The sequence below is a fragment of the Felis catus genome, chromosome B2 (assembly GCF_018350175.1).
Source record: "Felis catus isolate Fca126 chromosome B2, F.catus_Fca126_mat1.0, whole genome shotgun sequence".
Classification (NCBI taxonomy): Eukaryota; Metazoa; Chordata; class Mammalia; order Carnivora; family Felidae; genus Felis; species Felis catus.
The window spans coordinates 151,117,677-151,144,403 of record NC_058372.1 but is presented as its reverse complement, the minus strand read 5'-3'; the positions used below and the strand labels follow the sequence as shown (position 1 = coordinate 151,144,403).

The window sequence follows — 26,727 nt, the reverse complement described above, 5'->3', positions numbered from 1 at the left end:
GTGTCGCTTGGCCATCTGGATGTCTTCTTTGGAGAAGTGTCTATTCATGTCTCTTGCCCATTTCTTCACTGGATTATTTGTTTTTTGGGTGTTGAGTTTGATTTGTTTATCGTCTTGTGGATACTAACCCTTTACCAAATATGTCATTTGCAAATATCTCCTCCCATTCCATCAGTTGCCTTTTAGTTTTGTTGAGAGATTCCTTCCCTGTGCAGAAGCTTTTTATCTCGATGAGGCCCCAATAGTTCATTTTTGCTTTTGTTTCCCTGGCCTCTAGAGGCAATAGTTAATTTTTGTTAAAATACTGTTTTAAGAAAGTGTTGTAGCCAGCGATGGATCATTCTTGATAAGTTTCTTGCTTAATAATTGGACAGAAAAATTTGATCAGTTTATGGGCTCCAGGCGAATATTGAATGGCCGGCGATGAGCTCACTGACATGGATGCGCTTCTTGTGGGACGCACTGCTGCCCACGATGTGCGGACCGTGGCCAACCTGCCGATCCCCAGGCCCCACGTGCCTAGATGGGAAGGTGTTTGGGGGACCTCTAGGACCTAGATTCCCTCATTTGGATGGAGACTATGGCTGGTGGTATCAAATTATCACCCACTCCAGTCTACAGCCCGTCTACACCCACACGGGGATGGAGACGATGGACGACGGGAGTGAAGTGTCACTGACTCCAGTCTGCAGCCCGTCTGTACTTGAGCAGTCACTTGCCAGATGCTGGTTTTGCCCACGTGTTGTGACGTTTTTCTTAAGCCCCATTGCTCTTCCTGCCCGTCTGTGCTGCTCCTGTATCAGTGGGTCAGCGACGGTGGGGATGTGCCCGCAGCAGGTGCCCTCGGACCCTGGGACAGCTGTCTGTGGTTGAGTATAGAATGCAGCAGGAAAGAGCCCTGCTCAACTCTGATCTTTCTGGTGGCTTTTTCCTATGAGAGCCCAGCTCTCCAGACAGAGTCTGCTGTCTCTGCTGCAATTCCAGCCCCAGGGGGCATTGCATTGAGGGGTTTCCGGAGACCCCAAACAACGTCCGGGGCACAGGCAAGTGTTTCTCAGGGAGAGGCTCCTCTGAACACCCACCAAATTTCCCTTTGAAGGGACGGTGCTGCCTGGCTGGGGGCGGGCCTGCAAGCCCGTCTTCCCAGCTTTTAGTGCATTAGAGACATGAGTAAATGTGTCTAACTTGTCTTCCGTAACTTTCAGCTTTTACAACAACCTGTCTTCAGATCATAGCTACTTTCCTTTCTGCCCTGTGCAGTGTGCCTGGAACTTTGCACGTCCCCCTAACCTGTGGCAATTCTGCCTGACAGGTGGTTTTGTGCTCTGTTCACACTGGATTCTGGGACTGCGGTGGGAAGGACGTGGAGGCCACGTGGGTGCCAGTGAGGGGCCTGGGCTCCTGTGCCCTGGCCAGTCCCCAGGCCGCTGGGCCAGCTACTGCTCAGAGGCTACCAGGCCAGCTGCTGAAAATGAACAACGGGGGGACTTTGCCTAAAGACCTGAATGCCTTCCGTGGGCCATGCTGCCTTGCCCCCAGGCCCTGCGGGTTCCACGCCACCCAGCCTGCCCCTGCACAGGGCCCTGGCCGTCGGTCCTTCTCCCCAAGTCCATGGTCTCTCACAGACTTCAGGTGTGATTATTTTCTGGGCAGATAGAAGCCATTTGCAGATTATCTGAGTAATTAGTGGATAGTCACCCACACGGAATCTGAAACTGGGAAGTGAAGTGTGTTTTTTCTTGCTAAGATGCTCTCATCTGGCCATCCCAGGGTCCCCTTCAGTTATGTGAAACAGGAGAAATCCTTGACATTTTGTACTTAAAATATGTGCATTATTTCATGGCTTTGAATGTGTTTCTGTACGGTCAAAGTCGATAGAATAAAATCGCACATCTGGATAGGCGAACCCTTTCTAGTTTATTTTTTTATTTCTAACCTCACTTTGAACTCTCTTGATTTTCATTTTCCCTCATGTTCCTTCAAGTAAGGAGTACCCTCTGGAGAGTTCTCCGCCAACCAGACTCCACAAGCAGCGTGTCCTTGCCCACGGGCCAGCCGCCGCGCTCTGTGTCCAGTTCTCGGGTACGCCGAGTCCGGGGGCCGCCTTCACCGCGTGTGCGAGGGTCTCTTCCCTGCCGCTGCTTCACTGGAAACGGAGTTCAAAGTCTTGGTTACTTGAAGTTGTCTGGCGTGCCGGGGTCTGGACGAAAGCCAGCGGCACCTGGAATGGGGGCGGTGGCCCTTGTGCCGGCCGCTGATGGGGTGCAGGGGCCTTGGGTAGGGGCTCCCCCCGCTCCCTCCGCCGGCTCCTCTCGGGGGGCAGGGGCGGATGACCTCGGGGTCCCACGTCAGCTCCCTCCCTCCCTCCCTCCCTCCCTGATAGAGCCTCTCCGACCCCGCGGGTGCTTGTCTCTCAGGCACAGGCACAGGCACAGGCAGCGCCCCTTCCAGACTGATCCTCCAGACCCTCAGCGTTTTTCCTGAGAAGGTTTGCAGAAGTGGGGAGCCGCTCTCGCCCAGGCGGCTCTCCTCTTCGAGGCCTTTTCTCAGAAGCACACGTCGTTTCCGAATTTACGTGGAGTCAGTCAGGGTGGGGAGAAGGCTTGTGTCTGGGGGTCAGGACCCGCCCCACCCGCCTCCACGACTGTTCCACCAGCCGTGCCCCTCAGGACTTTAAGCGCATTCATTCCCACAGCTTGTCGTTACTTACAGCTGTTTTTATATAATTCCAGCCAAAGCATATTTTGAATAATTTTGGGAAATTGGGTAACGTACTCTCAGTGGTCAAGTATCTTTGTGATATTCAGCGGGCTTGCTTGTGATTATGTGATTCTATGAGACGATTAGAAATAAGGTAGGAGCCTCGGGTTTGAAAATTACAGGTGGGGGGGGTTCTGTAGTTCAGTTCTGTACCGTTTTAGGGATCTGTCTAAATAAGACTGCTTAGCTGAATAACGTGTGTCTGAAAAAATCCGTTGATGGGAGGCAGGGCGCCCTGGGGATTAGGGTACTTTGGGTTCAGGTCCCAGCGCTGACTCTTGACTAGCCCTGCAGCCTGGGTGTGCCGCCTCAGCTCCTGCCTCTCGGGCTCTCTCTGAAGGAAGCCGGGCGGACGTCACCTGGTGGGCCCTCAAAGGGTGCTGGTGGCTGTTGAGCAGATGCTGTTTGCTGTAGATTCTCTCACTACCTGGGAAACCCAGCCTCAAGCCAGCTACCAGTTCTGTTCCCCTGTTGTGAGTGCGCCTCCGGTGAGCTGTGACTTTATAGGCATTTCTCTTACTCTTTTTATGCAGGAGATGGGCGGTGGCTGGCCTGTGGCTTAGCCAACCACTTGTCGCTGGTCTTCCGTGCTGATCTTACTGGGACACCTGTTGTCTTCTCAGGTACAGTGTGTGGGCTCCTTTGGTCCTGGGTGTCGGTTGCCACGTGCCCTTCCAATCCCTTCAAGATCAGAACAGAATAGAGCTGAGGCCTTCGTGGAGGTTTAGCAAACTAGATCGGCCCCACCACGCTGGGGGGAGGGTGTGGCCGGGGCGGCCGGGGCAGCGGGCGCTTCTGGCACAGGTGCCCCGAGGTCAGGGAACAAAGCTTTTGCAAAGGTCCAGGGGAGGGGGTACAGTCAGATCTCGCAGACGTGTGACCAAAGCACATTCGGAAGGTCAGGAGGGCTTATATACAGACATTTTTATAAACATAATGAGGCGAGTAGACTCGAAGTGAGGGCAGTGGTGTGGGAAGTCTCACTGTTTTAGTTTCCTGACAGGTTCCTGGTCCTGGAGCCCTGAGTGACCCCCCACGCTTGCTTGGGCTCCTGGAGCCGCTCGCTTTAAGACTCACACTCAGTACGTGTTTCAGCAACAACAAAACCCCAAAAAGCAAATGCTGTCAGTCCAGGTGTTTCTGTGATATAGGTGGATGGGGTGCAGGCGTGGGGGGGGGCACAGGTGTGGTGGTGGGGACGGGGGGGCAGGCAAGGGTATGGGGGGGCACAGGTATGGTGCAGGTGTGGTGGCGGGGGTGGGGGCAAGGCGCAGGGGTGTGTGGGGGGGGGCAGGCGCATGCTCCCCAGCATCCTGCGGACTCAGGCTACCTCATCCTGGCAGCAAGGAGGAGGGGCCCCTGTGGAAGGTGCTCATCATCTCCCGCGCGTCCTGCGGCTCCTTCCTGGCTCAAAACCGTCATCCAGAATGTTCTCGTTAAGGCACCTTCCGTGTTCTGGTCTTTCTGTTGCTCAACAATTGTTATAAGTAGCAATTATGTTGGACGTGGACATTTCTCTGTATTTTATTGCAGGAATAGGGCTTGTGGCTGAACTAAGATAATGCAGTAGATATTTGAACTCGCCTATTTGTGTTTTGGGGAAGAGTCATTCTTACCCAACTGTTCTTACCCTACCTGTTCTAGGACGTCGTTCCGCCTGATGCAGCTGGTTTAATAGTCCTGAAATTCAGCTTTGAAAGTATGAGTGCTTTTTCAACACTTACTGGGGGAAGCAGGAAAATGGGCGCTTTTCCCACCACCATCATCTAAGACAGAGATATAAATCTGGGTACTTTGTTGTGGGTAGAATCGGACGCTGAATTAGAATTCCCTTTGCAGCACTTGGAGTGGATTCTCAGAGGGCACAGCTGGGTGTGCCTCCTGGTCTGAAAACCAGTGTTCATGATGGCGTTCATTTAATAAGGGTGCCCACGTTTGTGCTGTAGAATTTAGGACACTCTCTGTCCCACCTTGTGCAGCACCAGCCTTGGAACTTCTGCCCCTCGTCAGCAAGTGCTGGGCACAGAGCAGACGGGGGGGACGTGCCTGAGGCTGAGGGGTGTTACCAGTGAGAGTCTGGGGCCAGCCACTTCAGGAGATTAGATTTAATTAAGACTTTATTAAATGTTACAGAATTGCATAAAAACGTGTTCTTAAAAAAGGTGGAATGAGGTTTAGAACCTCTCGCCTCCTGGTGTGAAGTTCTCTGTCCACTGGAGCTCAAGCCACGCCATTGGCGTCCACGTTCCTTTTCTGTGGTGTGGGGGTCACACACCCCGGGTGTGGCCGTGGCCCCAGGAAAGGAGAGGACTCAAATGTGTTTTGTGCCCTGTTCATTCGATTTCTGAGGCTTATGTCCCCAGCACGCACAACACAGGGGCATCCGCCATCCAGGTCCGCGTGGTCCAGCGAGAGGGCCGTGTGTGCAGCACAGAACTGAGCACAGGTCAGCCTGGGTCCTTCACGGGCACACTGAGCAGCTGGAGCTGGGGTCCCAGCGCCAGGCCTTGAGGTCACAGCTGCTTGTGTGCAGGGTGGAAGAGAAGGTGCCATGGGGGTTCTGGTTGTTCTCATTCGGAGTCAGAGAGGTCTGTCCCTCCCCTCTGAGCTGATGCCCTGGGTGGGCTCCTAAGGGCCGCAGCGACACTGGGGGACCAGCGGAGGGCGTCCCTTTAGTGTCTGCATCGGGAGTGCTTCTGCCTTCTCTGGTGACTCAGTTGGCCTTGTCTGGGTGCCCAGGCTTGGAACAGCAGTTAGCGGTGGGAGGGGTGGGAGGGACGCAAGGGCAGGAGGAGGATGTCCCCATGCTGCAGTGGGTTATCACTTAATTGGGAAGAATGACACCCAGCGAGATGCAACCTGCGGCTTTGGCCTCATTCCCTGGGGGAGGCGGTGGGGGAGGGGCCCTGAGACACTTCAGTGAACCCTCCCGGGCGCCCTCTCCGGTGGCGGTTATAAGCCTCCTTCCCCTGGAGGCCCCAGCCTTGCTCCGCGGCCCAGCAGCGGTGATGACGCCCCTTACGGGGCCTCAGTCCTTCTGCTGGAACTCCCACAAGCCCCCACCAGGGGGCAGCAGCGCCACTGCAGGTGAAATTCTGGTTGGAAGGGCCGGTTTCAGAACTGCAGTCCCTGCTCTTTATAAACCTTTCCTGCTTCCCCGTCTTTCTCCTGTTGCTTTTCCGGTGAGTGTGATGTGATCCTGCAGTTCATGGTCTCATCTTTGGTGGTCTGGCCGCAGCAGGAACGTGGGCACGGTGCCGGGGGCTCCCTCCGCGTTCAGGCAGGTGGGCACCGCGGCAGAGCCAGGTCCCGGATGCGGTGCTCGCCTGGGGTCCCTGCCCACAGTCCTGGCTGGATGTGGGGATGTGGTGCCTGCGCAGGAAGGCAGCCTTGTGCGGCGCGGGGGCCGCTGGGCCTGCCACGTGGGTCCAGCCTCCCCGGTACTGCCCACCCTCTCCGTTCCCACTTCTGAAAGCCCACGGTTTTCATTTCTGAAACCGCACACGCCCCATGACTGCCTCGTCCCTGCCTTTCCTTGGGTTCCTCCCCCTGTCAGAGCAGCAGGAGGCCGCAGGGTCAGACTGGCTTTAAGATACCTCCCCGGGGTGACGACCTTTCTAAGTGGTCACCCATGGCCTTGCTCTGTGGCCCAGCATCGGTGGTGACTCCCCCTTACAGGGCCTTAGTCCTTCTGCTGAAACTCCCACAAGCCCCCACTAGGGGGCAGCAGGTGAGCAGCAGCCCGAAGGGAGGAGCAGGGCCGGCGGCCGGGGTGGGGTCCAGGGACCGAGTCCATCCTCTGTGGTCAGCTCAGAGCTGGGGCCCACGGTCGGCCTATCCCACTGACCACGTGTGTGATTGGGGGAGACGCCCCGTGGGTGCACCAGCCCTGCACCGGGGTGCATGTCTGTCAAGGGGAAGGTGCCGCAGAGACCGCCCGATGCATGTAAGCGCAGAGGTCCGGCCTTCCCATTGCCCGACGTGAGGATGGGGCCACCAGAGCGCGTGTCTTGGCTGTTTGCCACCTCCGCGGCGGCGGTGGTGACACAAGTCAAGGGGTCACAGTGGCCCAAAGAACAGACTGCACTTATCATTTTAGAACTTGTCTCTAGGGGTTTTGGTAAGAAGTGGGAAGCAGGTAACTGCTGTTTCTTGACCACTTTTCTTTCTTTTCAACTGTGTGTGGCTCCTCTCTGTGCAGCACATTCGACAAACTGTTGGGGGACGGCCTGTCTACCGACCGGCGGCTAGCAAGGGCCTAACAAATACTCACACGGTTCCTGACTGTGGGCAGTAAATCCTCATAACCGTTCCCTTCAGTATTGAAAGACCAACAGTTCCTTGAGATGTGTTATCATGAAGTCCATGGATTTTTTTTCTTTCTTTTAATATTTTTTTAACGTTTATTTATTTTTGAGAGAGAGAGACAGAGTGCGAGTAGGGGAGGGGCAGAGAGAGGGGGAGACACAGAATGGGAAGCAGGCTCCAGGCTCTGAGCTGTCAGCACAGAGCCAGACACGGGGCTCGAACTCACGAGCTGTGAGATCATGACCTGAGCCGAAGTTGGACGCTTAACTGACTGAGCCTCCCAGGCACCCCTGGAGTCCACAGATTTCTATACATTTTATAAGTTTCTGCGTTTTGTTTCTTCTTTAAAGACACAAATGCACACATAATTTGGGGCTTTATGTTTCAAATATGATTTCTGAAATCGCTCCATCAATAACCATGTCAAGTCATTAAACGAGGCAGAAGTCACCTTCTCCGTCTTTGGTTTCACTGGTGTCACCGTGGCTTGGGAAGGCCTCTGGCCTGGCTGGTGGTTCCTAGAAGCTGCACTCGGCTGTGCCGCATGAAGGTTCCAGGCGCCCCCTCTGTCTCCCTCCCATTAGGTCACGACGGGGCAGTGAGCACCGTGTGCTGGAGTCATGACGGCCGGTGGCTGCTGTCCACTTCCCTGGACGGGACGCCGAGGGTGTGGTCGCTGCGTAGGGCGGAGCTCGTGTTGTGTGTGGTAAGGGACTTCACAGTGACCACGCAGTGTCACAGGCTCACAGCGCCTTCTCGGGGCCCCAGGCTCTTGCCCTAACTGGGAGGCTGAGGCCAGGGTAAGCCGGAGATGCATCAGAACCGCCAGCGGCTGATGATGAAGTGTCTTCTTAAATGTGTGCGTATGTGTATTGACCCACACACCTGACGTGCACACACACAGCTGCGTGTGAGCATTTTAATGTGCTTGGAGGTGACCGTCTGGAGACAGTGGGTGAGGCACGAAGGGAAGGTGGGATCATCTCACGGCCAGGATGGGAAAGGGGGGTAGTCAGAAGAGGAGCCCACAAACTGCAAATTGTCAGAGATGTGGCTCTCTTATTCCCGTGAGTCTTGTTGTCAAGGGGGGTCGAGCCCTGGGAGAATGAGCCGGGAGGGGAGGCGCGTCAGACCTGGGGCCCTGAGTCGAGAAGTTCGGCAGCAGGTTCAGGGGGACACACTTGCTTGAGGGCCGTGACACTGCTGTCTCGGACGTTCTGAGATACAGGCTGAGAGCAGAGCCCTCAGACTCCTCGTGGTGAGAATTTTGTCTCTACTAAAATCCTTGCTACTCCACGTGTTCACTGCCAAGTGTCAGTCTTCCTTTAAAGTCTAAGTGGCCAGAATCCCAAATACGTACTACTTGGAACATCTTTTAGGAGTAGTCAGGGAGAGGGAACAAAATCGTAAACCGGTTCTAACACAATCTGTCTGTACATTTAAGGTAGATGTTTGGGGTTGACACGAAGACTGTCCTGTTTCGAGCAGCGGAGTTTCTTGCTAACGTCTGTTGTGTTGGTAGTAACTACCGATCTGCGTTATAGGGCAGAGACCTGTTCCCGAAGCCCATCCGGTCCGCCCAGTTTTACTACCTGGACGCTTTTATATTGTGTTCTTCTGGCCCTGAACTTCAGCTCCTGAAGTGTCACATTGACACGAGCAAGGATGAGATAAGAAGGTACGTAGCCTCCTCTTTTATATTTTCTCTCTATAGTGGGGGGCGCTGTGTGTCAGGGCTGACATTATGAAACGAGAGTGTTTCCATTTGAATGTTATGTACAGGGTAGTCACAGCCTGGCCAGCTGCTGCCAGGAGCCGGGTGAGCGGTCTCTCCCTGCCCGGGGCCGCGGTGCGGGGCTTCGGAAGGTGGCGTTCCCGCCTCGATGGACGTTGTGTGGGACGATTACTACTGTGTTTATGGTGAAGTTAAAGATGAAACGTTTCCTACACACGCACACACACACGTGCTGAATATACTAAATGCCTGTTTAGCTACGCCTCCCTTTGGCAAATATTAACACTTTTTTTGTTTGTTTCCAAAGTTTTTAAAGAAATGAAAAATTACAGGGATAAATAGAGGGCTGCCTTTCCAGGCCTTTCCTGCCCCTCTTTCCTCTGCCCCCCCCCCCCTTTTTTTTTTCTTACCAGGGTGAGGGTAGCTGCCATCAGCCCAGTACAAAACTACCAGTACCATTGACCGTATTTCCTTGTGCTGCACTTCCGTCCCTGACCTTGACCTCCCCTCTGCCAGCCCCCAGTTCTGTACGTATGGATCTGTTTGTGTTTCGTCGTTGCTTGTTTTTAGATTCCACTTGTAAGTGCGGTCATACGGTGTCTGTTTTTCTCGGACTTACTTCACTGAGCACAGCACCCTCTGGGTCCACCCTTGCTGCAGATTCAAGACCTTAATCTTTCTTGTGTCTGAGTAATATCCCATTTGTGTGTGTGTGTCTCTGTAGGTCTCTCCCTGTGTGTGTGTGTGTGTGTGTGTGTGTGTGTGTGTGTGTTTGTGGTGTGTGTGCGCACGCACCGCGTCCTCTCCGTCCATCAGTCAGTGGACACTGGGGCTGCTCCCGTGCTGTGGCTGTTGTGACTTCCCTCTTGCTGAGACCCTGGTGTGTTTGCTTCCCATCCGTGGTTCTAGGTTTGCTGTATCTCTAGGTTTCCACGCGGTTTTATTGAGTCTTTAAACGCAGCACGCCTTTCATAATAATCCAAATTACGCCTGTGAGACTCAGCCGCTGTCACGAACGGAACTTTGGTCTGTTTGCGCGCCGTCGTGAGATTTTATACGGTAGGAACGTGCCGCACGTCCTCCCCCATCCTCTGGTTGACCGATACCTGCTTCTTCCGACTTGTCATTCTCACCGGTGCCTTAGGGCCGGATTGCGGGGTGCCTGCCTGGAAGTGGGGCCGTGGGGGCGCGTAGGGTGTCTTCAGACCCGCCTTCTGGGTGCCCGGCAGCAAGCTGTGTGCGGCACACACGGTGAGGGCAGGCCGTGTTGTCCTCCGGAGGCTGTCCGTCCTGCCCTCCTTCCTGTAACTCAATGCCTGATGATGGCTTTCCCGGCACGTCCCGAGCCACCCGGAGGCAGGAGGTCCACGGGGTGGAGGACCCCCCCGAGAACCACCCAGTGCCCTCAGTGTGTGCTGGTTCCCTTCTGTTGCTTCTCGCTTTATGCGGTGAAGGCGGCTGCCGTAGCTCCAGGCATCATGTTCATATTTCTTATGTGGCAAGATGAAGGCGGAGACTTTGCTGAAGCCTGCAGGCCGCAGGCTCCTGGGCGCGTGGCAGGGACTGTCAGAATCTGTAGACGAGGTTCCCTTACACAGCACATGTGGGAAGTTGCCCCTGCATCGGCTCACCTGTGCTCTTGCTTTGGAGCATGTGGGTTTGAATGAGCTAGTGTGAGCTCGGGGTCTGGCTTGCGAGTCACTGTGGGATCTGTTTCATCCCCGTTGTGCCCATTGGGAGACCCATGGGTAAGTTTTCAGCTTAGCGGCCTTACTGGATAGCTTTTTAATTGTGAATGGAGGGATCCACATAGCACACGTCCCCAGATCTCAGCCGGAAGATCAGCCTACTTCTAGGTCAGGCTGGGACACGGGTGCCGAGGCCAGGATGGGTGTGGGTCAGGTGCGATGGATCCATGAGGCCGCTCCTGCGGCTGGACAGACGGCACAGAGTGCCCTGGGCTTCCAGTAGCGTTACCCCTGCGGCCTTCCCCACGCACACTCTGCCTGGCACACATGCTCACCCTCAGCCCGTCCCCGGAGACCCCCTGCGGGCCACCTGGCCTCACTGCCCAGGGGCCCCAGCCTGCGGTGCTGGGTTGACGACAGGGCGGGCTGCCGGCCCCTCCCCCAGTGTTGCAAGGAGGAAGCCGCGGCACAGGGAAGTCCCCGTCGGAAGTAGGAAGGCGGGGGACGGGTGAGTCGCGTGTCCAGTGACGTCCGTCGGGACCCAGCAGAGGTCCTGCCTGCCCCGGGTGGATTCCCCGGGAGGACCCCCCTCGTCTGTACGTCCGGCTTCGGGCCCCCCGTCCGTCGCGGGTGCTCATGCTCCATGTGTCCTCTGGGCTGCGGTGCGGCACCGCGCGCCGGCTGGTCTGAGTGACGTGCTCTCCGCCGGTGAGAGTCTGGAGCGAGCTACGAGGATCCGGAGGCTTGCTGGCTGTCGCGAGCCCAGCGTTTCCGTGTCGTCTTGGTTTTGATGATACAGGTCCCGGGAAAGAGGTACTGGGCCGGCTTCCAGTCCAGCGGCCAGAGCCAGGGCGTGCAGGCGATTCCTCCTTGCACACCCTGGCCTGGCACGCGCTTATGTGGCCCGAGCCTCCGGTGGGTGGTGGTGTGCAGCCAGGGGAAGCCTCCCCCTGCTCTGTCTGGGGAGGGGCCCCGTGGCAGCTGCTGGAGAAGCGCCTGTCCCCAGGCCTGTCGCTCAGGCTGCAGCGTCTTCCCCACGTGTCCCAGCGTCAGCTGGAGGTGGTGACTCTGAAACGGCCGGGGCTTTGCATGATGGGACTCTGAACCTTGCACAGGCTGCAGGCGTGAGCGCCTCTCAGCAGGACTGTCTGTTGTTCTGGAAGGCTGCGGGCCGGCCCCTCGGTGCACACTTGTTCTTGTCTGGGAGCAGAGACGGAAATGCCGTGCGCCCAGCGGCACGTCCCCCCGCCCCCTGCCCTTCCTCTCCCTCTGAGCCTGAGGGGGTGCGTGGCCCGCGATGCCACGGGAACGCGGTACCCAAACGGGGAGTCCCCATGCACCCCCACTCCCCGTGATTTCAGCCATGCGTGTCCTCTCTTTGCTTGCACCCTCTGTTCTTTCTGAACAGCGTCGCCTGGCCTGTGCTGTCCACAGACGGAGCAGCCTCTCTCTGTCCCGTTAACCACCTGCTGTGTGGTCCAGCGCCGGTTTTCAGTGGGGATGCACAGTAATTTATGGGGTCTGTGCGCTGGCACTGAGCCTTACTGCCGACCTCCTGTGACTCCACTCCATTTGTCCCTCGAGCCCCACAACCCTGTCCCCAGGACCTGTTCTCTGGGTGCCCGTCTCTGTGCCCACCCTGATGTCGTGGCCCCAGGCCCCCCGCCCAGCCTTTACTGACCCGTGGAAGGAGCAGGCCGACGGCCTGTGTCACCCTCCACCTCAGCCGCCACCCCATTATCTCCCTCCACCCTCCCCACCCCTTTGCCCATCACCCACCTGAACCTGCTTGTGGCAGTTCTTACCCAACTGGGCCGACCCGCCGTCTCCCCTGGGCCCTCCTGGGCCATCCCGCTGGCTCCCCAGGGCCAGCCATGCCCTCCCTGGGTTAGGGCCACATCCTGAGATTGCCAGCAGGTTCCTTTCCTGTACAGAATTATTGTTAGGAATTGTCGAGGCTGTGTGTGTGTGTGTGTGTGTGTGTGTGTGTGTGTGTGTGTGTGTTTTAATGTTTATTTTTGAGACAGAGAGAGACAGAGCATGAATGGGGGGGGGGTCAGAGAGAGAGGGAGACACAGAATCCGAAGCAGGCTCCAGGCTCCGAGCTGTCAGCACCGAGCCCGACACGGGGCTTGAACTCACGGTCATGTGAGATTGTGACCTGAGCCTAAGTCAGACACTCAACCGACTGAGCCACCCAGGCGCCCCGAGGTTGTGTGTTTATTAAGCCACTGTTAGCTGCTTATGTTACCCTTTAGAAGATATTAAGAACCTATGTGTAAATGGAAATACAGATAATTCATAACTGGCTGGATGTCTCCTTAAGTATATGTAATTATTTTAGAATTAGGAGAAAAGTTTGCTTTTTTGTAGACAGGAATGAATTATTTGGGACTTTATATAATGATATTTTTTCATGAAGTTTTCCTAAATGAAAAGTTAGGGTTTCCTAAAGGAAAATTAAGGTAGCTGATTTATTCCTTTGATGTTATGAAATATAATTATTAAGTGGTATGAAAACTTTCTTCATTTTCAATTTTTTAAAAAGTTTATATATTTATTTTGAGAGGGAAAGAGAGGGCACAAGCAGGGGAGGGGCAGAGAGAGAATCCCAAGCAGGCTCCACACTGTCAGCACGGAGCCCGATGCGGGGCTCGAACCCACAAACGTGAGATCATGACCTGACTGAAATGAAGAGTCGGACGCTTGACCGACTGAGCCCCCCAGGCGCCCCGGATTCGGTTTTTAAAGGTGGGATGCTTCACGGTAGTGGAGGGGAACCTAGAGATCGACTGCGTTTATTTTCTTTCAGGTACAAACAAAGGAGCAGGTGCAGGCCCGTTTTCAGGCTCCCCACAGCTGGCCCAACAGAGATCACCAGCCTGTCCGCCGCGAACGACTTTTATTCCTGTATCCTGCCTCCGCTCTTGGCGTGTTCACATCCTGAGCGCCATCCTCCCGACAGGCGGCTGCCGAGGGTCCCGGCTCCAGCCCGAGGCTCCGGGGGCCCATGGCTTATGCACTGACTGTGTGTGTAGTGGTTCGTCGGCGTGGCGAAAGGGGCTTCAGAGGAAAATTAGCAGCGGAATAATACGCAGTAGTTTGGCACTTTTTTTTTTTTAATTTTTTTGTTCAATGTTTATTTATTTTTGGGACAGAGAGAGACAGAGCATGAACGGGGGAGGGGCAGAGACAGAGGGAGACACAGAATCGGAAACAGGCTCCAGGCTCTGAGCCATCAGCCCAGAGCCCGACGCGGGGCTCGAACTCCCGGACCGCGAGATTGTGACCTGGCTGAAGTTGGACGCCCAACCGACTGTGCCACCCAGGCGCCCCAGTTTGGCACTTTTTAAAAATGAACCAGTACGCCTGCTGTAGACACCCTTTGATTACTTGGGGTTTGCCCCATCTCTGCGGAGGCAGGCGAGAGTTACAGCATTAACTGTCGAATGTGAAATTGAGGCCGAAAGTTTATTTTTTATTGTTTATTCACTTTTGAGAGACAGAGTATGAGTGGGGGAGGGGCAGAGAGAGAGGGAGACACAGAATCCAAAGCAGCTCCAGGCTCTGAGCCGTCAGCACAGAGCCCCACGCGGGGCTCGAACTCACGAACCGCGAGATCGTGACCTGAGCTGAAGTAGATGCTTAACCGACTGAGCCACCCAGGAACTCCTGTTTTTTGAGTTTTTATAGCTGGCATCATCCCTTTTAATTAAAAAGCATTGATTTTGATTTATTTAGAAGGAGAGCTCTGACCTTTAGGAATTCTTAGAAAATTTTCATTTATTCAAAGGTCTAAGTTACATTCTTCTGAATGTAATGGGTGGTGGGGGGGGGAGATGGGGGAGGGGAGGCAGGGCTGTGACCACGTCTCTGTGGAGCTTCCGAAAGTCACAGCCAGTCACCCGCTGTGTCTCCTGGTGTCTCCAGAGGTGGTACCAGAACGAATAGGCCTGTTCACTCCCCGAGGTGGGTTATTGAGAGGAGTTCCCTAACTGTCACACAGACCTGGTGCTCGCCGCGGGCCGGGACAAGACCGTGGAGGTGTTCGACCTCAATGCAGGCCGCAGTGCAGCCGTGATAGCGGAAGCCCATTCACGGCCTGTGCACCAAATCTGTCAGAATAAGGTGAGTGTTGACGGTATGCGTCGTGTGCCGAGTGTTGCGTTCACAGTATTTAACGGGTACAAAGTTTGGTGCAGTTTTGTACCAGTTGGCTGCGAAACTCAATGCTCGTTTTTAATCATTACATTTTCTGAGCCTTGACGTTTGACCTTAGAAGATATTTTACCATCATGTTGAACGTGAATTTTTGTACTTCTGTCTTTATTTTATGGGCCCATTTTTCAACTTTACTGTAATACATTACCTCTTAAAACTTGATGGAGAGTTTGGGTGTTTCAGGCACTCACAGGGTTGAGTGATGGTCACATAGGTCCTGCAGCGACGTGAAGCAGCCTTCAGGGGCCAGTAGTTTCTCTTTTTAGGACGCAGCTACTCTGTGTTAGAGACATAGCTTAGAACTACCTACAGCTGAGGGCTGCAGACCTGAGATTGGAGGAGGTGCCGTGTTGATGAATTCATTGTCTCATAGTTTAGTTTAAATTTTTTTTTTTAACGTTTTTATTTATTTTTGGGACAGAGAGAGACAGAGCATGAACGGGGGAGGGGCAGAGAGAGAGGGAGACACAGAATCGGAAACAGGCTCCAGGCTCCGAGCCATCAGCCCAGAGCCTGACGCGGGGCTCGAACTCATGGACTGCGAGATCATGACCTGGCTGAAGTCGGACGCTTAACCGACTGCGCCACCCAGGCGCCCCTCATAGTTTAGTTTAAAAGACACTTTGCTATCCAAAAGTACATCTAAGAGATTTATGAGAAAAACTTTTGTTTTTAAAGCTCATCTACAGTTTTGATTTTTGATATATTTTGAATGACGTTCCAAATGAAGGGTTTAATTTATAATGCCTTCTGAAATATGCATTATGATTTCAAGAGTATTATTGCTTAAAAAATTTTTTTTTTTAGTGTTAGCATTTATTTTTGAGAAAGAGAGAGAGAGAGCAAGTGCACAAGCCGGGGAGGGGCAGAGAGAGAAGGAGACATAGAATCCGAAGCAGGCACCAGGCTCTGGGCTGTCAGCACAGAACCTGACACGGGGCTTGAACCCACAAACCGTGAGATCACGACCTGAGCCAAAGTCGGATGCTTAACTGACTGAACCACCCAGGCGTCTTAAGAGTGTTATTGTCTTTAAGTGAAGTCTTACTGGATTGGTTAAAAAGTCTCTGTTATCTATAATTTCAACACACTATTCCAGGTTTCCTTTAAATTTCTGTTTAATGGGGCAGGTGTGGTCTGATACTCTGCAAAGTTTTGTAGCTGGTTTGCCTGGGAAAGGGCACCAATTCTGGAGTGCGGACTTGCACCCTCCTGAGGCAGACGCTGTCCTTCTGGATAAACGGGTGCGGGAGCTGTTGGGTCCAGAGTCAGACTTTGTCCACATGTAGGCAGACCTGTGGCTCCTGGGGGTGGTCCCCGAGAGCTGTCAGTCTTCATGGCTCCGTAGGTGTGGCCGAGGGGTGTCAGTGAGCCTGGGTCAAAGTCAGAGCGTTGGGATGGGGACAGGGAGATGCCAGGGGAGGGCGGCAGACCTGAGAGATGTGACATTGTCACTTGCTCCCATTTTGTGGGCATCCTTGGTCTTGCGGGGAGGCCCTTTGAAGGCTCAGACGGGCATCTCATCTCCAAGGTCTTCGCAACACTGCGCCCTTGGAGGTTAATCATTTTGTACATTTCGCATTTTGGCAGGAGAAGGTTTTTCCCATTTGCAGACACCATGGGTAGAAAACACCAGCCTGAAGAAAGGTGTTGAGGAGAGGAGTAGTATTTATGTACTTCTTCCTGTATTTGTACAGACTCTTATGTAAAAACAGAACAAAGACATTTTAAACCCTGGGCGGTAGGTCTCCCAGACAAATGAAGCAATTCTTTTGAAGAATTTTGTAACATTTTATGAGGTTACTAAAATAGCAGACTTTAAAAACATATGGCATGTGAGTCATAGCAGCTCTGTGTGGGACGATATCCCGTGTCTTTTGGGAAGGCTGTGAGGGAAGGGGGTCAGCTCGTTAATGGCAGGAGTGGGCAGGACCACCTTGTCATCATGGATCTTCTGTTGCTAATTTCACAGTAAGATCTGTCAAGACTGGGTTTAAGATTGATTATTAAACCTTACGAATTTCTGGACCTTTAAATGAATTTGATAATTGAGCCACATTTAAAATGATTGTTGACCTAATATCTGTCTTATTTTTAAGGCATTATGATATATTTATTTTTATTTTATTTTTTTTAATGTTTATTTTTGAGAGAGAGAGAGACAGAGTACGAGTGGGAGAGGGGCAGAGAGAGAGAGAGAGAGAGAGAGAGAGAGAGAGGGAGACAGATAATCGGAAGCAGGATCCAGGCTCTGAGCTGTCAGCACAGAGCCCGACGTGGGGCTCAAACCCACGAATTGTGAGATCATGACCTGAGCCGAAGTCAGATGCTTATCCAACTGAGCCACTCAGGCGCCCCAATGATTTCTTTTAAATTCGGGTGCAACTCAGGTGTTGATAGGCGACGTTTTGATGTCAAATTTTGGAGGATAATTGTGACTTGTTGAAGTTGTTGAGTGGAACTTTCCGGCAAAGGCCTTGGACTTTCAGTGTAGACGGTCACCTTTGTGGCACCCAAAACAATCCTCTTGCTTAGAATCTGCTCACTCAGGACTTGCCAATTTGAATCACAGCTCACTGTTAAGCAGCAGAAGCAGTTCCTTATTTAGGAAATGCCGCACAAATGCAGGGGGCAGTGGGCTGCTTAAACAGACCCACCAGCACATAGGTTTGGGGGTTAAGTTTTGGCAAATAGCCTTGAAAAATGTGTAAGGTATTTTTCTCTAAATGCAATCTATAAAATTTATCTAGATATAAAAATTTCCAACATTCATGTCTCTCTCTTGAAATGTTATAAAGTTAGATACGTGGTCAGTTTTTCTAGAATTTCTGTGGGTCTTTAGTTAATACAATAGGTGAGAATTGACTAATTTTACCCAATATTTCCATTCTTGAGTTAGAATGTTTCAGTAAGATAAATGGGAATTTCATGTGTGATGTTCTTTTATGTTGTAATTGTTGCATTTCAAATATTTCTCACCATTTCTCACACTTGTTACTTTTTGTCTCTGATATGAATTAATAGAAAAAGATTTTTTCACTTAATTTTTGAGCTTATTCCACATGATTCTTATTAGAGGAAGTCGTTTCAGAGCCAGTCACCCCACCACCAGCACCGTCACCGCCGTCGTCACTGATGGCGTTTGGGGGTGATGGGGGGTTCGTAGCTGATGGCCAGGAAAGAGAGACAGGCCCCGCTGTCACCACTGTCATCATCACTATCACAGTATCATTTTTTGCTGATGGAAAGTGGTTTGTGAACATTTCCCTTGTGAGGCTCTATTTTCTTTTTCTTTTACTTGTTCTGTTCTTTATTTCTTTCTGGGGTTGATCACAGAGCCATGAAGACTTCACCTACATGAAACTTGTGTATCAGAGCTCAGTCTGATATTTTTTTTTCCAGTCTGGCTCCAAATTTGTTTTTAAATGGTTTCAGCTGATTAAATTGGAAGTGCAAGATACAATTTTGGGCTTTTAAATACTTTTGGCTTATAAAAAATAAAGCCCTAGCTTTAAAATAACGGTAAAGACAGTTTTTTTTAAGCTTAACCGATTTTTCTCATAGGAGATGAGAGATGTGACTGCAGTGATGGGGGCAGGTTTTGTGTCCCTGGAGACTAGAGAAGGCTGCGTTTGCCTGGGACTGTGTGGTGTCTCATGTTGTCAGGTAGAAGTCGATTCTATGAGGGGTTTGAGGCTACAGAGAATAGAGAGGTTGCCCGCGTCCATGCAGTTGTGAGTCTGGGCTGAAAGCCGGGCTCCTGTAGACGGACTCCTGCACGTGAGCCGTGGACGTGGGCCGATGTGCAGTGTCCCTGCGAGTGTGCCTCGTGCTGTGTGTCGCGGAGGCCGCGCGTGAGGGAGTGACTTCCGAGAGAATCTGCACGCAGACTCCGCTGCTCTCCTGCGTCATCCCATCTGGTGGCCTCAGGTGTTGGCGTGGACCTCCGGTCTCAGGCTGGGCCCAGGCCCTTTCGTTGTTCCGTAGGCGGCTTCTGTGGGACGCCTTGAGGCCCGGTGACTTTTGGCTCTGTAGGGGGCACTCGCCAGGACAGGAGGCAAATCCCAGACGTTTCCCTGTTGCGCACGTAGAGGTGCACATGCCGTAGCTGGTGTGTGCTGAGCTGCCCCACGTCCGCACGTCACGTTCTTAGCAGGCGTGAACTCAGCCCTTCCGGGACCCTGACTCCTAGGCGTGGAAACGGAGACCCGCAGCCCGGTTCCAGAGACGCACCGGCACCGAGTGTGCCCCCGGCAGGCCGTCTGGCCGCAGAGCTCGTGGCGCAAAGCCCCGCGGGAGGCCGTTGTCTGGGAGCCTCCCTGCTGGCTTCTCTGCATCCAGGCTCGGGGCTCCCCCCACCCCGATGAGGAGCCTCATGAGCACAGTGGTGATGCTGTCACTCCACACGTGCAGCACTTACCACTGCGGGGTCTTGGGGGGTGGCCGAGACCAGACGCCCCGGCACCTGCCCCTTTGTCCTCAGCACACCTGTGGCCTGGACTGTATGAGGGCTTGCATGCACGCACGTGTATGTGTAGGTGTGTGAGCACCTGTGTGTCCGTGTCCATGTGTCTGTATGTGTGCGTGTGTGTACGTGTCTGTCTTAACCTATTAACTCATTCATTTAATGTTTATTTGTTAATTTTTGAGGGGGGGAGGGAGGGGCAGAGAGAGAGGGAGACAGAATCCCAAGCGGACTCCACACTGCCAGCACAGAGCCTGATGCGGAGCTTGATCTCGCGAACCCTGGGATCGCCACCTGAGCCCAAATCAAGAGTCAGATGCTCAACTGACGGAGCCACCCAGGCGCCCTCAACTAATTCACGTAAACGCGTCTCTGAGCAAGTCTGCACCTGGCCTGTGCTGAGCGCTGGGACATGTGCGTGAAGGGGAGAGCGGTGGCCTCACACTTGAGGACTTCGTATCCTTACAAAAGAAGTGGGTTCACACGACGTCGGATACCCTGTGCCAAGCCTCCTCTGGGGCTCCTCTCCGAGGAGGTGATGTGGGCAGCGGGCATGTGAGGTGGGTGAGGGGCCAGGTATGCATCGGGAGGGCAGCGTTCAGGAAACGGGCACCACTCATGCTCCAGCCCATGTGGTGGTGAAGCCAAGAGTGGGCGTCGGGCTGCAGAACCTCTGACTGGGGGCAGGCTTGTTGGCCCTGGTAAGAATCTGGGTTTATTTATTTTATGTATTTTAATTTTTTTTAACTTTCTATAATTTATTTATTTTTTATAATTTACATCCAAGTTGCACATTGTGCAACATGATTTCAGCAGTAGATTCCTTAAGCCCCTTACCCGTTTAGCCCATACCCCCTCCTCAACCCCTCCAGCAACCCTATGTTCTCTGTATTTAAGAGTCTCTTGTGTTTTGTCCCCCTCACTGTTTTTATATTATTTTTGCTTCCCTTCCCTTATGTTCATCTGTTTGGATCTTAAAGTCCTCATGTGAGCGAAGTCGTATGACATTTGTCTTTCTCTGACTAATTTCACTTAGCATAATACCCTCCAGTTCCATCCATGTAGTTGCAAATGGCAAGATTTCATTTTTTTTTTTTTTTGATTGCTGAGTAATACTCCACTGTATATATGAACCACATCTTCTTTATCCATTCATCCATCAATGGACATTTGGGTTCTCTCCATACTTTGGCTATCGTTGATAGTGCTGCTATAAACACTGGGGTGCATATGCCCCTTCAAAATGGCACACCTGTATCCTGTGGATAAATGCCTAGTAGTGCCATTGCTGGGTCGTAGGGTAGTTCTATTTTTAATTTTTTGAGGAACCTCCACACTGTTTTCCAGAGTGGCTGCACCAGCTTGCATTCCCACCAGCACTGCAAGAGATCCTCTTTCTCCGCATCCTCACCAACATTTGTTGTTGCCTGAATTGTTAATGTTAGCCATTCTGACAGGGGTAAGGTGGTATCTCATGGTGGTTTTGATTTGTATTTTCCTAATGATGAGTGATGTTGAGCATTTTTTGTGTTGGTTAGCCATCTGGATATCTTCTTTGGGGAAGTGTCTATTCATGTCTGTTGCCCATTTCTTCACCGGATTATTTGTTTTTTGGGCGTTGAGTTTGGTTAAGTTCTCTATAGATTTTGGGTACTAACCTTTATCTGATATGTTGTTTGCAAGTATCTTCTCCCCTTCTGTTGGTTGCCTTTTAGTTTTGTTGATTGTTCCCTTCAGCATGCAGAAGCTTCTTATCTTGATGAGGTCCCAATAGTTCATTTTTGCTTTTGTTTCCCTTGCCTCCAGATATGTGTTGAGTAAGAAGTTGCTATGGCTGAGGTGAAAGAGGTTTTTGCCTGCTTTCTTCTCTAGGATTTTGATGGCTTCCTGTCTTACGTTTAGGTCTTTCATCCACGTTGAGTTTATTTTTGTGTCTGGTGTAAGAAAGTGGTCCAGGTTCATTCTTCTGCATGTCGCTGTCCAGTTTTCCCAGTACCATTTGCTGAAGAGACTGTCTTTATTCCGTTGGATACTCTTTCCTGCTTTGTCAAAGATTAGTTGGCCATATGTGTGTGGGTCCATTTCTGGGTTCTCTATTCTGTTTCACTGCTCTGAGGGTCTGTTCTTGTGCCAGTACCATACTGTCTCGATGATTACAGCTTTGTAATACAGCTTGAAGTCTGGAATTGTGATGCCTCCAGCTTTGGTTTTCTTTTTCAAGATTGCTTTGGCTATTTGGGGTCTTTTCTGGTTCCATAGACATTTTAGGATTGTTTGTTCTAGCTCTGTGAAGAATGCCAGTGTTATTTTGATAGGTATTGCCTTGAATATGTAGATTGCTTTGGGGAGTATCGACATTTTAACAGTATTTGTTCTTCCTATCTAGGAGCATGGAATCTTTTTCCGTTTTTTTGTGTCTTCTTCAATTTCATTCATAAGCTTTCTGTAGTTTTCAGTGTACAGGTTTTTCACCTCTTTGGTTAGATTTATTCCTAGATATTTTATGGTTTTGGGTGCAGTTGTAAATGGGATCGATTCCTTGATTTCTCTTTCTGTTGCCTCATTGATGGTGTATGGGAGTGCAACCGATTTCTGTACGTTGATTTTATATCCTGCACCTTTGCTGAATTCGTGGATCAGTTCTGGCAGTTTTTTGGTGGAATCCTGGGTTTTCCATAGAGAGTGTCATGTCATCTATGAAGAGTGAAAGTTTGACCTCCTCCTGGCTGATTTGGATGCCTTTTATTTCTTTGTGTTGTCTGATTGTTGAGGCACAGACTTCCAATACCATGCTGAACAATAGTGGCGAGAGTGGACATCCCTGTTGTGTTCCTGACCTTAGGGGGAAAGCTCTCAGTTTTTCCCCATTGAGGATGATGTTAGCAGTGGGTCGTTCATATACGGTTTCTATGATCTTGATGTATGATCCTTCTATCCCTACTTTGAGTGTTTTTATTAAGAAAGGATGCTGTATTTTGTCAAATGCTTTGTCTGCATCTATTGAGAAGGTCATGTGGTTCTTGTCCTTTCTTTTATTGATGTGATGTATCACAATGATTGTTTTGTGGATATTGAACCAGCCCAGTATCCCAGGTATAAATCCCACTTGGTCGTGGTGAATAGTTTTTTTTTTTTTTTTTAATGTACTGTGGGATCTGGTTGGCTAGTATCTTGTTGAGGATTTTTGCATCCATGTTCATCAGGGAAATTGGCCTATAGTTCTCCTTTTTAGTGGGGTCTTTGTCTGGTTTTGGTATCAAGGTAATGCTAGCTTCACAGAAAGAGTTTGGAAGTTTTCCTTCCATTTCTATTTTTTGGAACAGCTTCAAGAGAACAGGTGTTAACTTTTCTTTAAATGTTTGGTAGAATTCCCCTGGAAAGCCATCTGGCCCCGGACTCTTGCTTTTTGGGAGATTTTTGATTACTAATTTGATTTCTTTACTGGTTATGGGTCTGTTCACGTTTCTATAACTTCCTGTTTCAGTTTTGGTCATTTATGTGTTCCTAGGAATTTGTCCATTCCTTCCAGATTGCCCATTTTATTGGAGTATAATTGCTTGTAATATTCTCTTATTATTGTTTATATTTCTGCTGTGTTGGTTGTGATCTCTCCTGTTTCATTCTTGATTTTATTTATTTGGGTCCTTTCCTTTTTCTTTTTGATCAAACTGGCTAGGGGTTTATCAATTTTGTGAATTCTTTCAAAGAAACAGCTTCTGGTTTCATTGATCTGTTCTGTTTATTTTGGTTTCGATAGCATTGATTTCTGTTCTGATCTTTATTATTTCCTGTCTTCTGCTGTGTTTGGGTTTTATTTGTTGTTCTTTTTCCAGTTCTTTAAGGTGTAAGGTTAAGTTGTGTATCTGTGACCTTTCTTCTTCTTTAGTAAGGCCTGGATTGCTATATACTTCCCTTTTATGGCCACCTTTGCTGCGTCCCAGAGGTTTTGGGCTGCGGTGTTATCATTTTCATTGGCTTCCATGTACTTTTTAATTTCCTCTTTAACTTCTTGGTTAGCCCATTCATTCTTTAGCAGGATGGTCTTTAATCTCTTAAGTATTTGTTATCTTTCCACATTTTTTCTTGTGGTTGATTTTGAGTTTCATAGCCTTGTGGTCTGAAAATATGCACGGTGTGATCTCAAGCTTTTTGTACTTATTGAGGGCTGATTTGTGTCCCAGTATGTGATGTATTCTGGAGAATGTTCTATGTGCACTGGAGAAGAGTGTATATTTCACTGCTTTAGGATGAAATGTTCTGAATATATCTGTTAAGTACATCTGGTCCAGTGTGTCATTCAAAACCATTGTTTCCTTGTTGATTTTATGTTTAGATGATCTGTCCATTGTTGTAATTGGGGTGTTGAAGTCTCCTACTATTATGGTATTATTATCAGTGAGTTTCTTTATGTTTTTGACTAATTGATTTATATATTTGGGTGCTCCACATTTGGAGGCTAAATGTTTACAATTGTTAGGTCTTCTTGGTGGATAGACCCCTTAATTATGATATAATGCCCTTCTTCATCTCTTGTTAGAGTCTCTATTTTAAAGTCTAGATTGTCTGATACGAGTATGGATACTCCGGCTTTCTTTTGGCAATCATTACCATGATAGATGGTTCTTCATCCCCTTGCTTTCATGTTGAAGGTGTCTTTAGGTCTAAAGTGGGTCCCTTGTAAACAGTATATAGATGGATCCTGTTTTCTTATCCATTCTGTTACCCTATGTCTTTTGATTGGAACATTTAGTCCATTGACATTTAGAGTGAGTACTGAAAGATATGAATTTATTGCCATTATGTTACTTGTAGAGTTGGAGTTTCTGGTGGTGTTCTCTGGTCCTTTCTAGTCTTTGCTGATTTTGGTCTGTTTTTGTTTTTGTTTTTGTTTTTTTTTAACGTCTTTTCTCCCCTCAGAGAGTCCCCCTTAAAATTTCTTTCAGGGCTGGTTTAGTGGTCATGAACTCCTTTAATTTTTGTTTGGGAAACTTCTATTTTGAATGACAGCCTTGCTGAATAAGTAATTTTTGGCTGCATGTATTTCTGCTCCTGGGGATTCGCCCTTCCCACCAGAGCACTGCCAGGTATGGAGCTGTGGAATTTAAGACTCTGCACTGCCCCTGTTGATAGAGTCTTAGTGGAATTTAAACCCTCTCCTTTCTCCCTTCTCCCATTTTAGTTCAGTCCCTTGCGTACTCTTTGTTTCTCTCCAGCTGATTTCGGGAGGGTGGACGCTATCCCATACCCTCCCCGTCTCCGTCCTGTCTCCACAAGCAAAAACAGCTCCTTGCCCCCCTCCCGCGGCTTCTCTCTCCCGCAGCTGGCCTCCCCGAGCCGCGTACCTGGTGAGTTCTGTGGTTCAGGTTGCGCACATCGTTTTCTAGGCGTGCAGGATGGTTTAGTGTTGACCTGGCTGTATTTCAGGGATGAGAGAGAGATGCAAAAAAACCTTCCGTGCTGCTCCGCCCCCTCGGCCCCGCCCCCAGAATCTGGGTTTATGGCAGGTACCTGGCAACCGTGGTGAAGGTGGGGCAAGAAGGGGAGCGGCCTCACTGATTCTTGCGCCCGCGTGCGTGAGCCGCGCGCGCAGACGCGTGATGCGGCCGTAAGGCCCAGCTGCGCTCCGTGCGCCGCTCGGCAGGGGTGACTGGCACCCCGCAGACACGGTTCTGCTCTGTCAGCTCCCGCCGGCCAGGAGGCAGGCTGGACAGGGAAGGGGGGACGTGCTCGCGGGCAGCAGCACCGGCCAGTCGGGGCCCCCTTCGGGCCTCGCTCGGCTCAGGGGTGACGGCGCCGGCTTCTGAGGTCCCCTTCGCCGCCGGTGTTCCTGGCCTCGCAGGTGCGGCCGTGTCCCCGTGTGCCGCCTGCTCCTCCGGCCGCGAGCGGCTTCGTGGCGGGGCCTCCGGCTGCGCTCTTTGGCTGGCTCAGCGCTCCCACGTGCGGCCGCCGCTCCCACGGTGGGCTCGGGGGTGGGACCCGGAGAGGCCGGCTACGGCGGTCCAGGTGGGACACGGTGGCCTCCCGCTGGCAGCGCTCCGTGGCTCAGCCTGGCTTCAGGGAGTGGGCTCAGGCTGGCGGCCGTGTCCTGATGGACTCCCGGGTCTCCGTGACAGTGTCTGCGTTTAGGTGGCACCCAGACGGAGGGCTAGGAGTCTTCGCCCCAGAGACATCCGGGAAGACCGTGTGAACGCCGCAGCCGGCGCGGAACCTTGTGAAGATCCGGCTTCCCTGCCCCTTGGGTGACAGCGTGACCATTCCGTGTGTTCCTCTCTCATCAAGGCCTCTTTTTGTTACGAGTTACGGTGCACGTGCTTTAGGAAACTGCGTCAAGTTTCTTCCCCGTTGAGTAGCAGCGTGTGCAGTGACCGAGTGTTCCCCAAACTGACATGGTCTTTCAGTGACTGTGATATTTTGGGGACCATTGTGGTGTGCTCTTGGATGAGAGGTGGGAGGGAAAATAGTCCTGAGGTTTCCAGTGGGAACACAACTGGTTTTACTTCCTGAGAATAACCTTCTGAATGGTATATGATGGGAAGGGAGTGGGATGTAAGGCTCCAGAGGCTCCCAGTGTTTTAGTAGCTTGTTTTCTTAAACTTCTGTCGAATTTTTGTTCAGTTACACCACATACATCAAAGTGTTCCAACTAGCTGCAGCCATATGGGCGCTGCTACCCAGGAATTGTCACGGAACAAGTCCCAATTTAGGAGAAGCACAAATGCTCAGTGGCCCAAATGTCGTATTTCCAGGAAAGTGTAAAATAGATCTTTGCTAATTTCTTTTAAGCTTAGGACCCGCAGAGCTACATGCGTCACAGATCAGTAATGCCCTTTTGCAAGCATCCCAGTGCACGGTCCCAAGAATTGCCCCTGCGGTCGCTGGACAAGTTTATCACATTAACAAGAGTACCATATGCATCAAAAAGCGAGGGCCACAGTTTCCTCTCTTTAAATTGTGTTATATCATTGAGTAGCTTATTTTTACAATGAAAACACATAAATCTTTTATGGCTTATTGATCACTTTAAAAATCATAGCTAGTGCTTTTTTTTCATATGTATATCAAACACTTGACTATTACTCTTGTTTCTGTGCCTGCATTAGATATATGCATTTTTGTGATGTAAATACATGACGCTAGACAGCTAACTTGAATTGGAAAATTAAATATGTAAAGCTTTAACTAGTTTTCTAACGAAAACATATTATCACACAGAAAACTTTAGCTTCTCAGAAATAATGGTCACTAGGGGTGCCTGGGTGGCTCAGTCGGTTAAGTAGCTGACTTCAGCTCAGGTCATGATCTTGTGGCCCTTGAGTTCGAGCCCCGTGTCAGGTTCTGTGCTGTCGTGACAGCTCAGAGCCTGGAGCCTGCTTTGGATTCTGTGTCTCCCTCTTTCTCTGCCCCTCTTCTGTTCACGCTCTCTCTCTCTGTCTCTCTCTCAAAAAATAAATAAACGCTGAAAAAAATTAAGAAGTAATGGTCACTAAAATCATATAATTGCTTTAAAATATATTGCTTTATCTTTAGATCTTGTAGTTTTATTTTTTTTA

The 26,727-nt window shown here is 50.9% G+C and overlaps 1 protein-coding gene and 1 long non-coding RNA gene across 35 annotated transcripts in view; one reads left to right on the top strand and one right to left on the bottom strand.

The window, feature by feature from the left end:
• WDR27 (WD repeat domain 27) overlaps window positions 1-26,727 on the top strand; it is a 186,012-nt gene that overhangs the window by 41,897 nt on the left and 117,388 nt on the right. For 33 of the 34 annotated variants that reach the window (XM_045058407.1, XM_019831511.3, XM_045058398.1 and 30 more), the window contains 6 exons: window positions 1,985-2,082; window positions 3,294-3,383; window positions 7,653-7,774; window positions 8,613-8,746; window positions 13,304-13,401; window positions 14,498-14,619. In XM_045058407.1, the coding sequence (XP_044914342.1) occupies window positions 1,985-2,082; window positions 3,294-3,383; window positions 7,653-7,774; window positions 8,613-8,746; window positions 13,304-13,401; window positions 14,498-14,619 (664 nt within the window). Of the gene's footprint in view, window positions 1-1,984; window positions 2,083-3,293; window positions 3,384-7,652; window positions 7,775-8,612; window positions 8,747-13,303; window positions 13,402-14,497; window positions 14,620-19,428; window positions 19,713-26,727 lie in introns of all 34 variants that reach the window. The other variant, XR_006598517.1, reaches the window with a different exon arrangement.
• Window positions 1,836-25,572, bottom strand: LOC109500058. Its single transcript, XR_002157720.3, has 3 exons — window positions 24,520-25,572; window positions 3,281-3,441; window positions 1,836-2,146 (listed from the first exon to the last, which is right to left on the bottom strand). It is a non-coding gene; the product is annotated as an uncharacterized LOC109500058 (long non-coding RNA).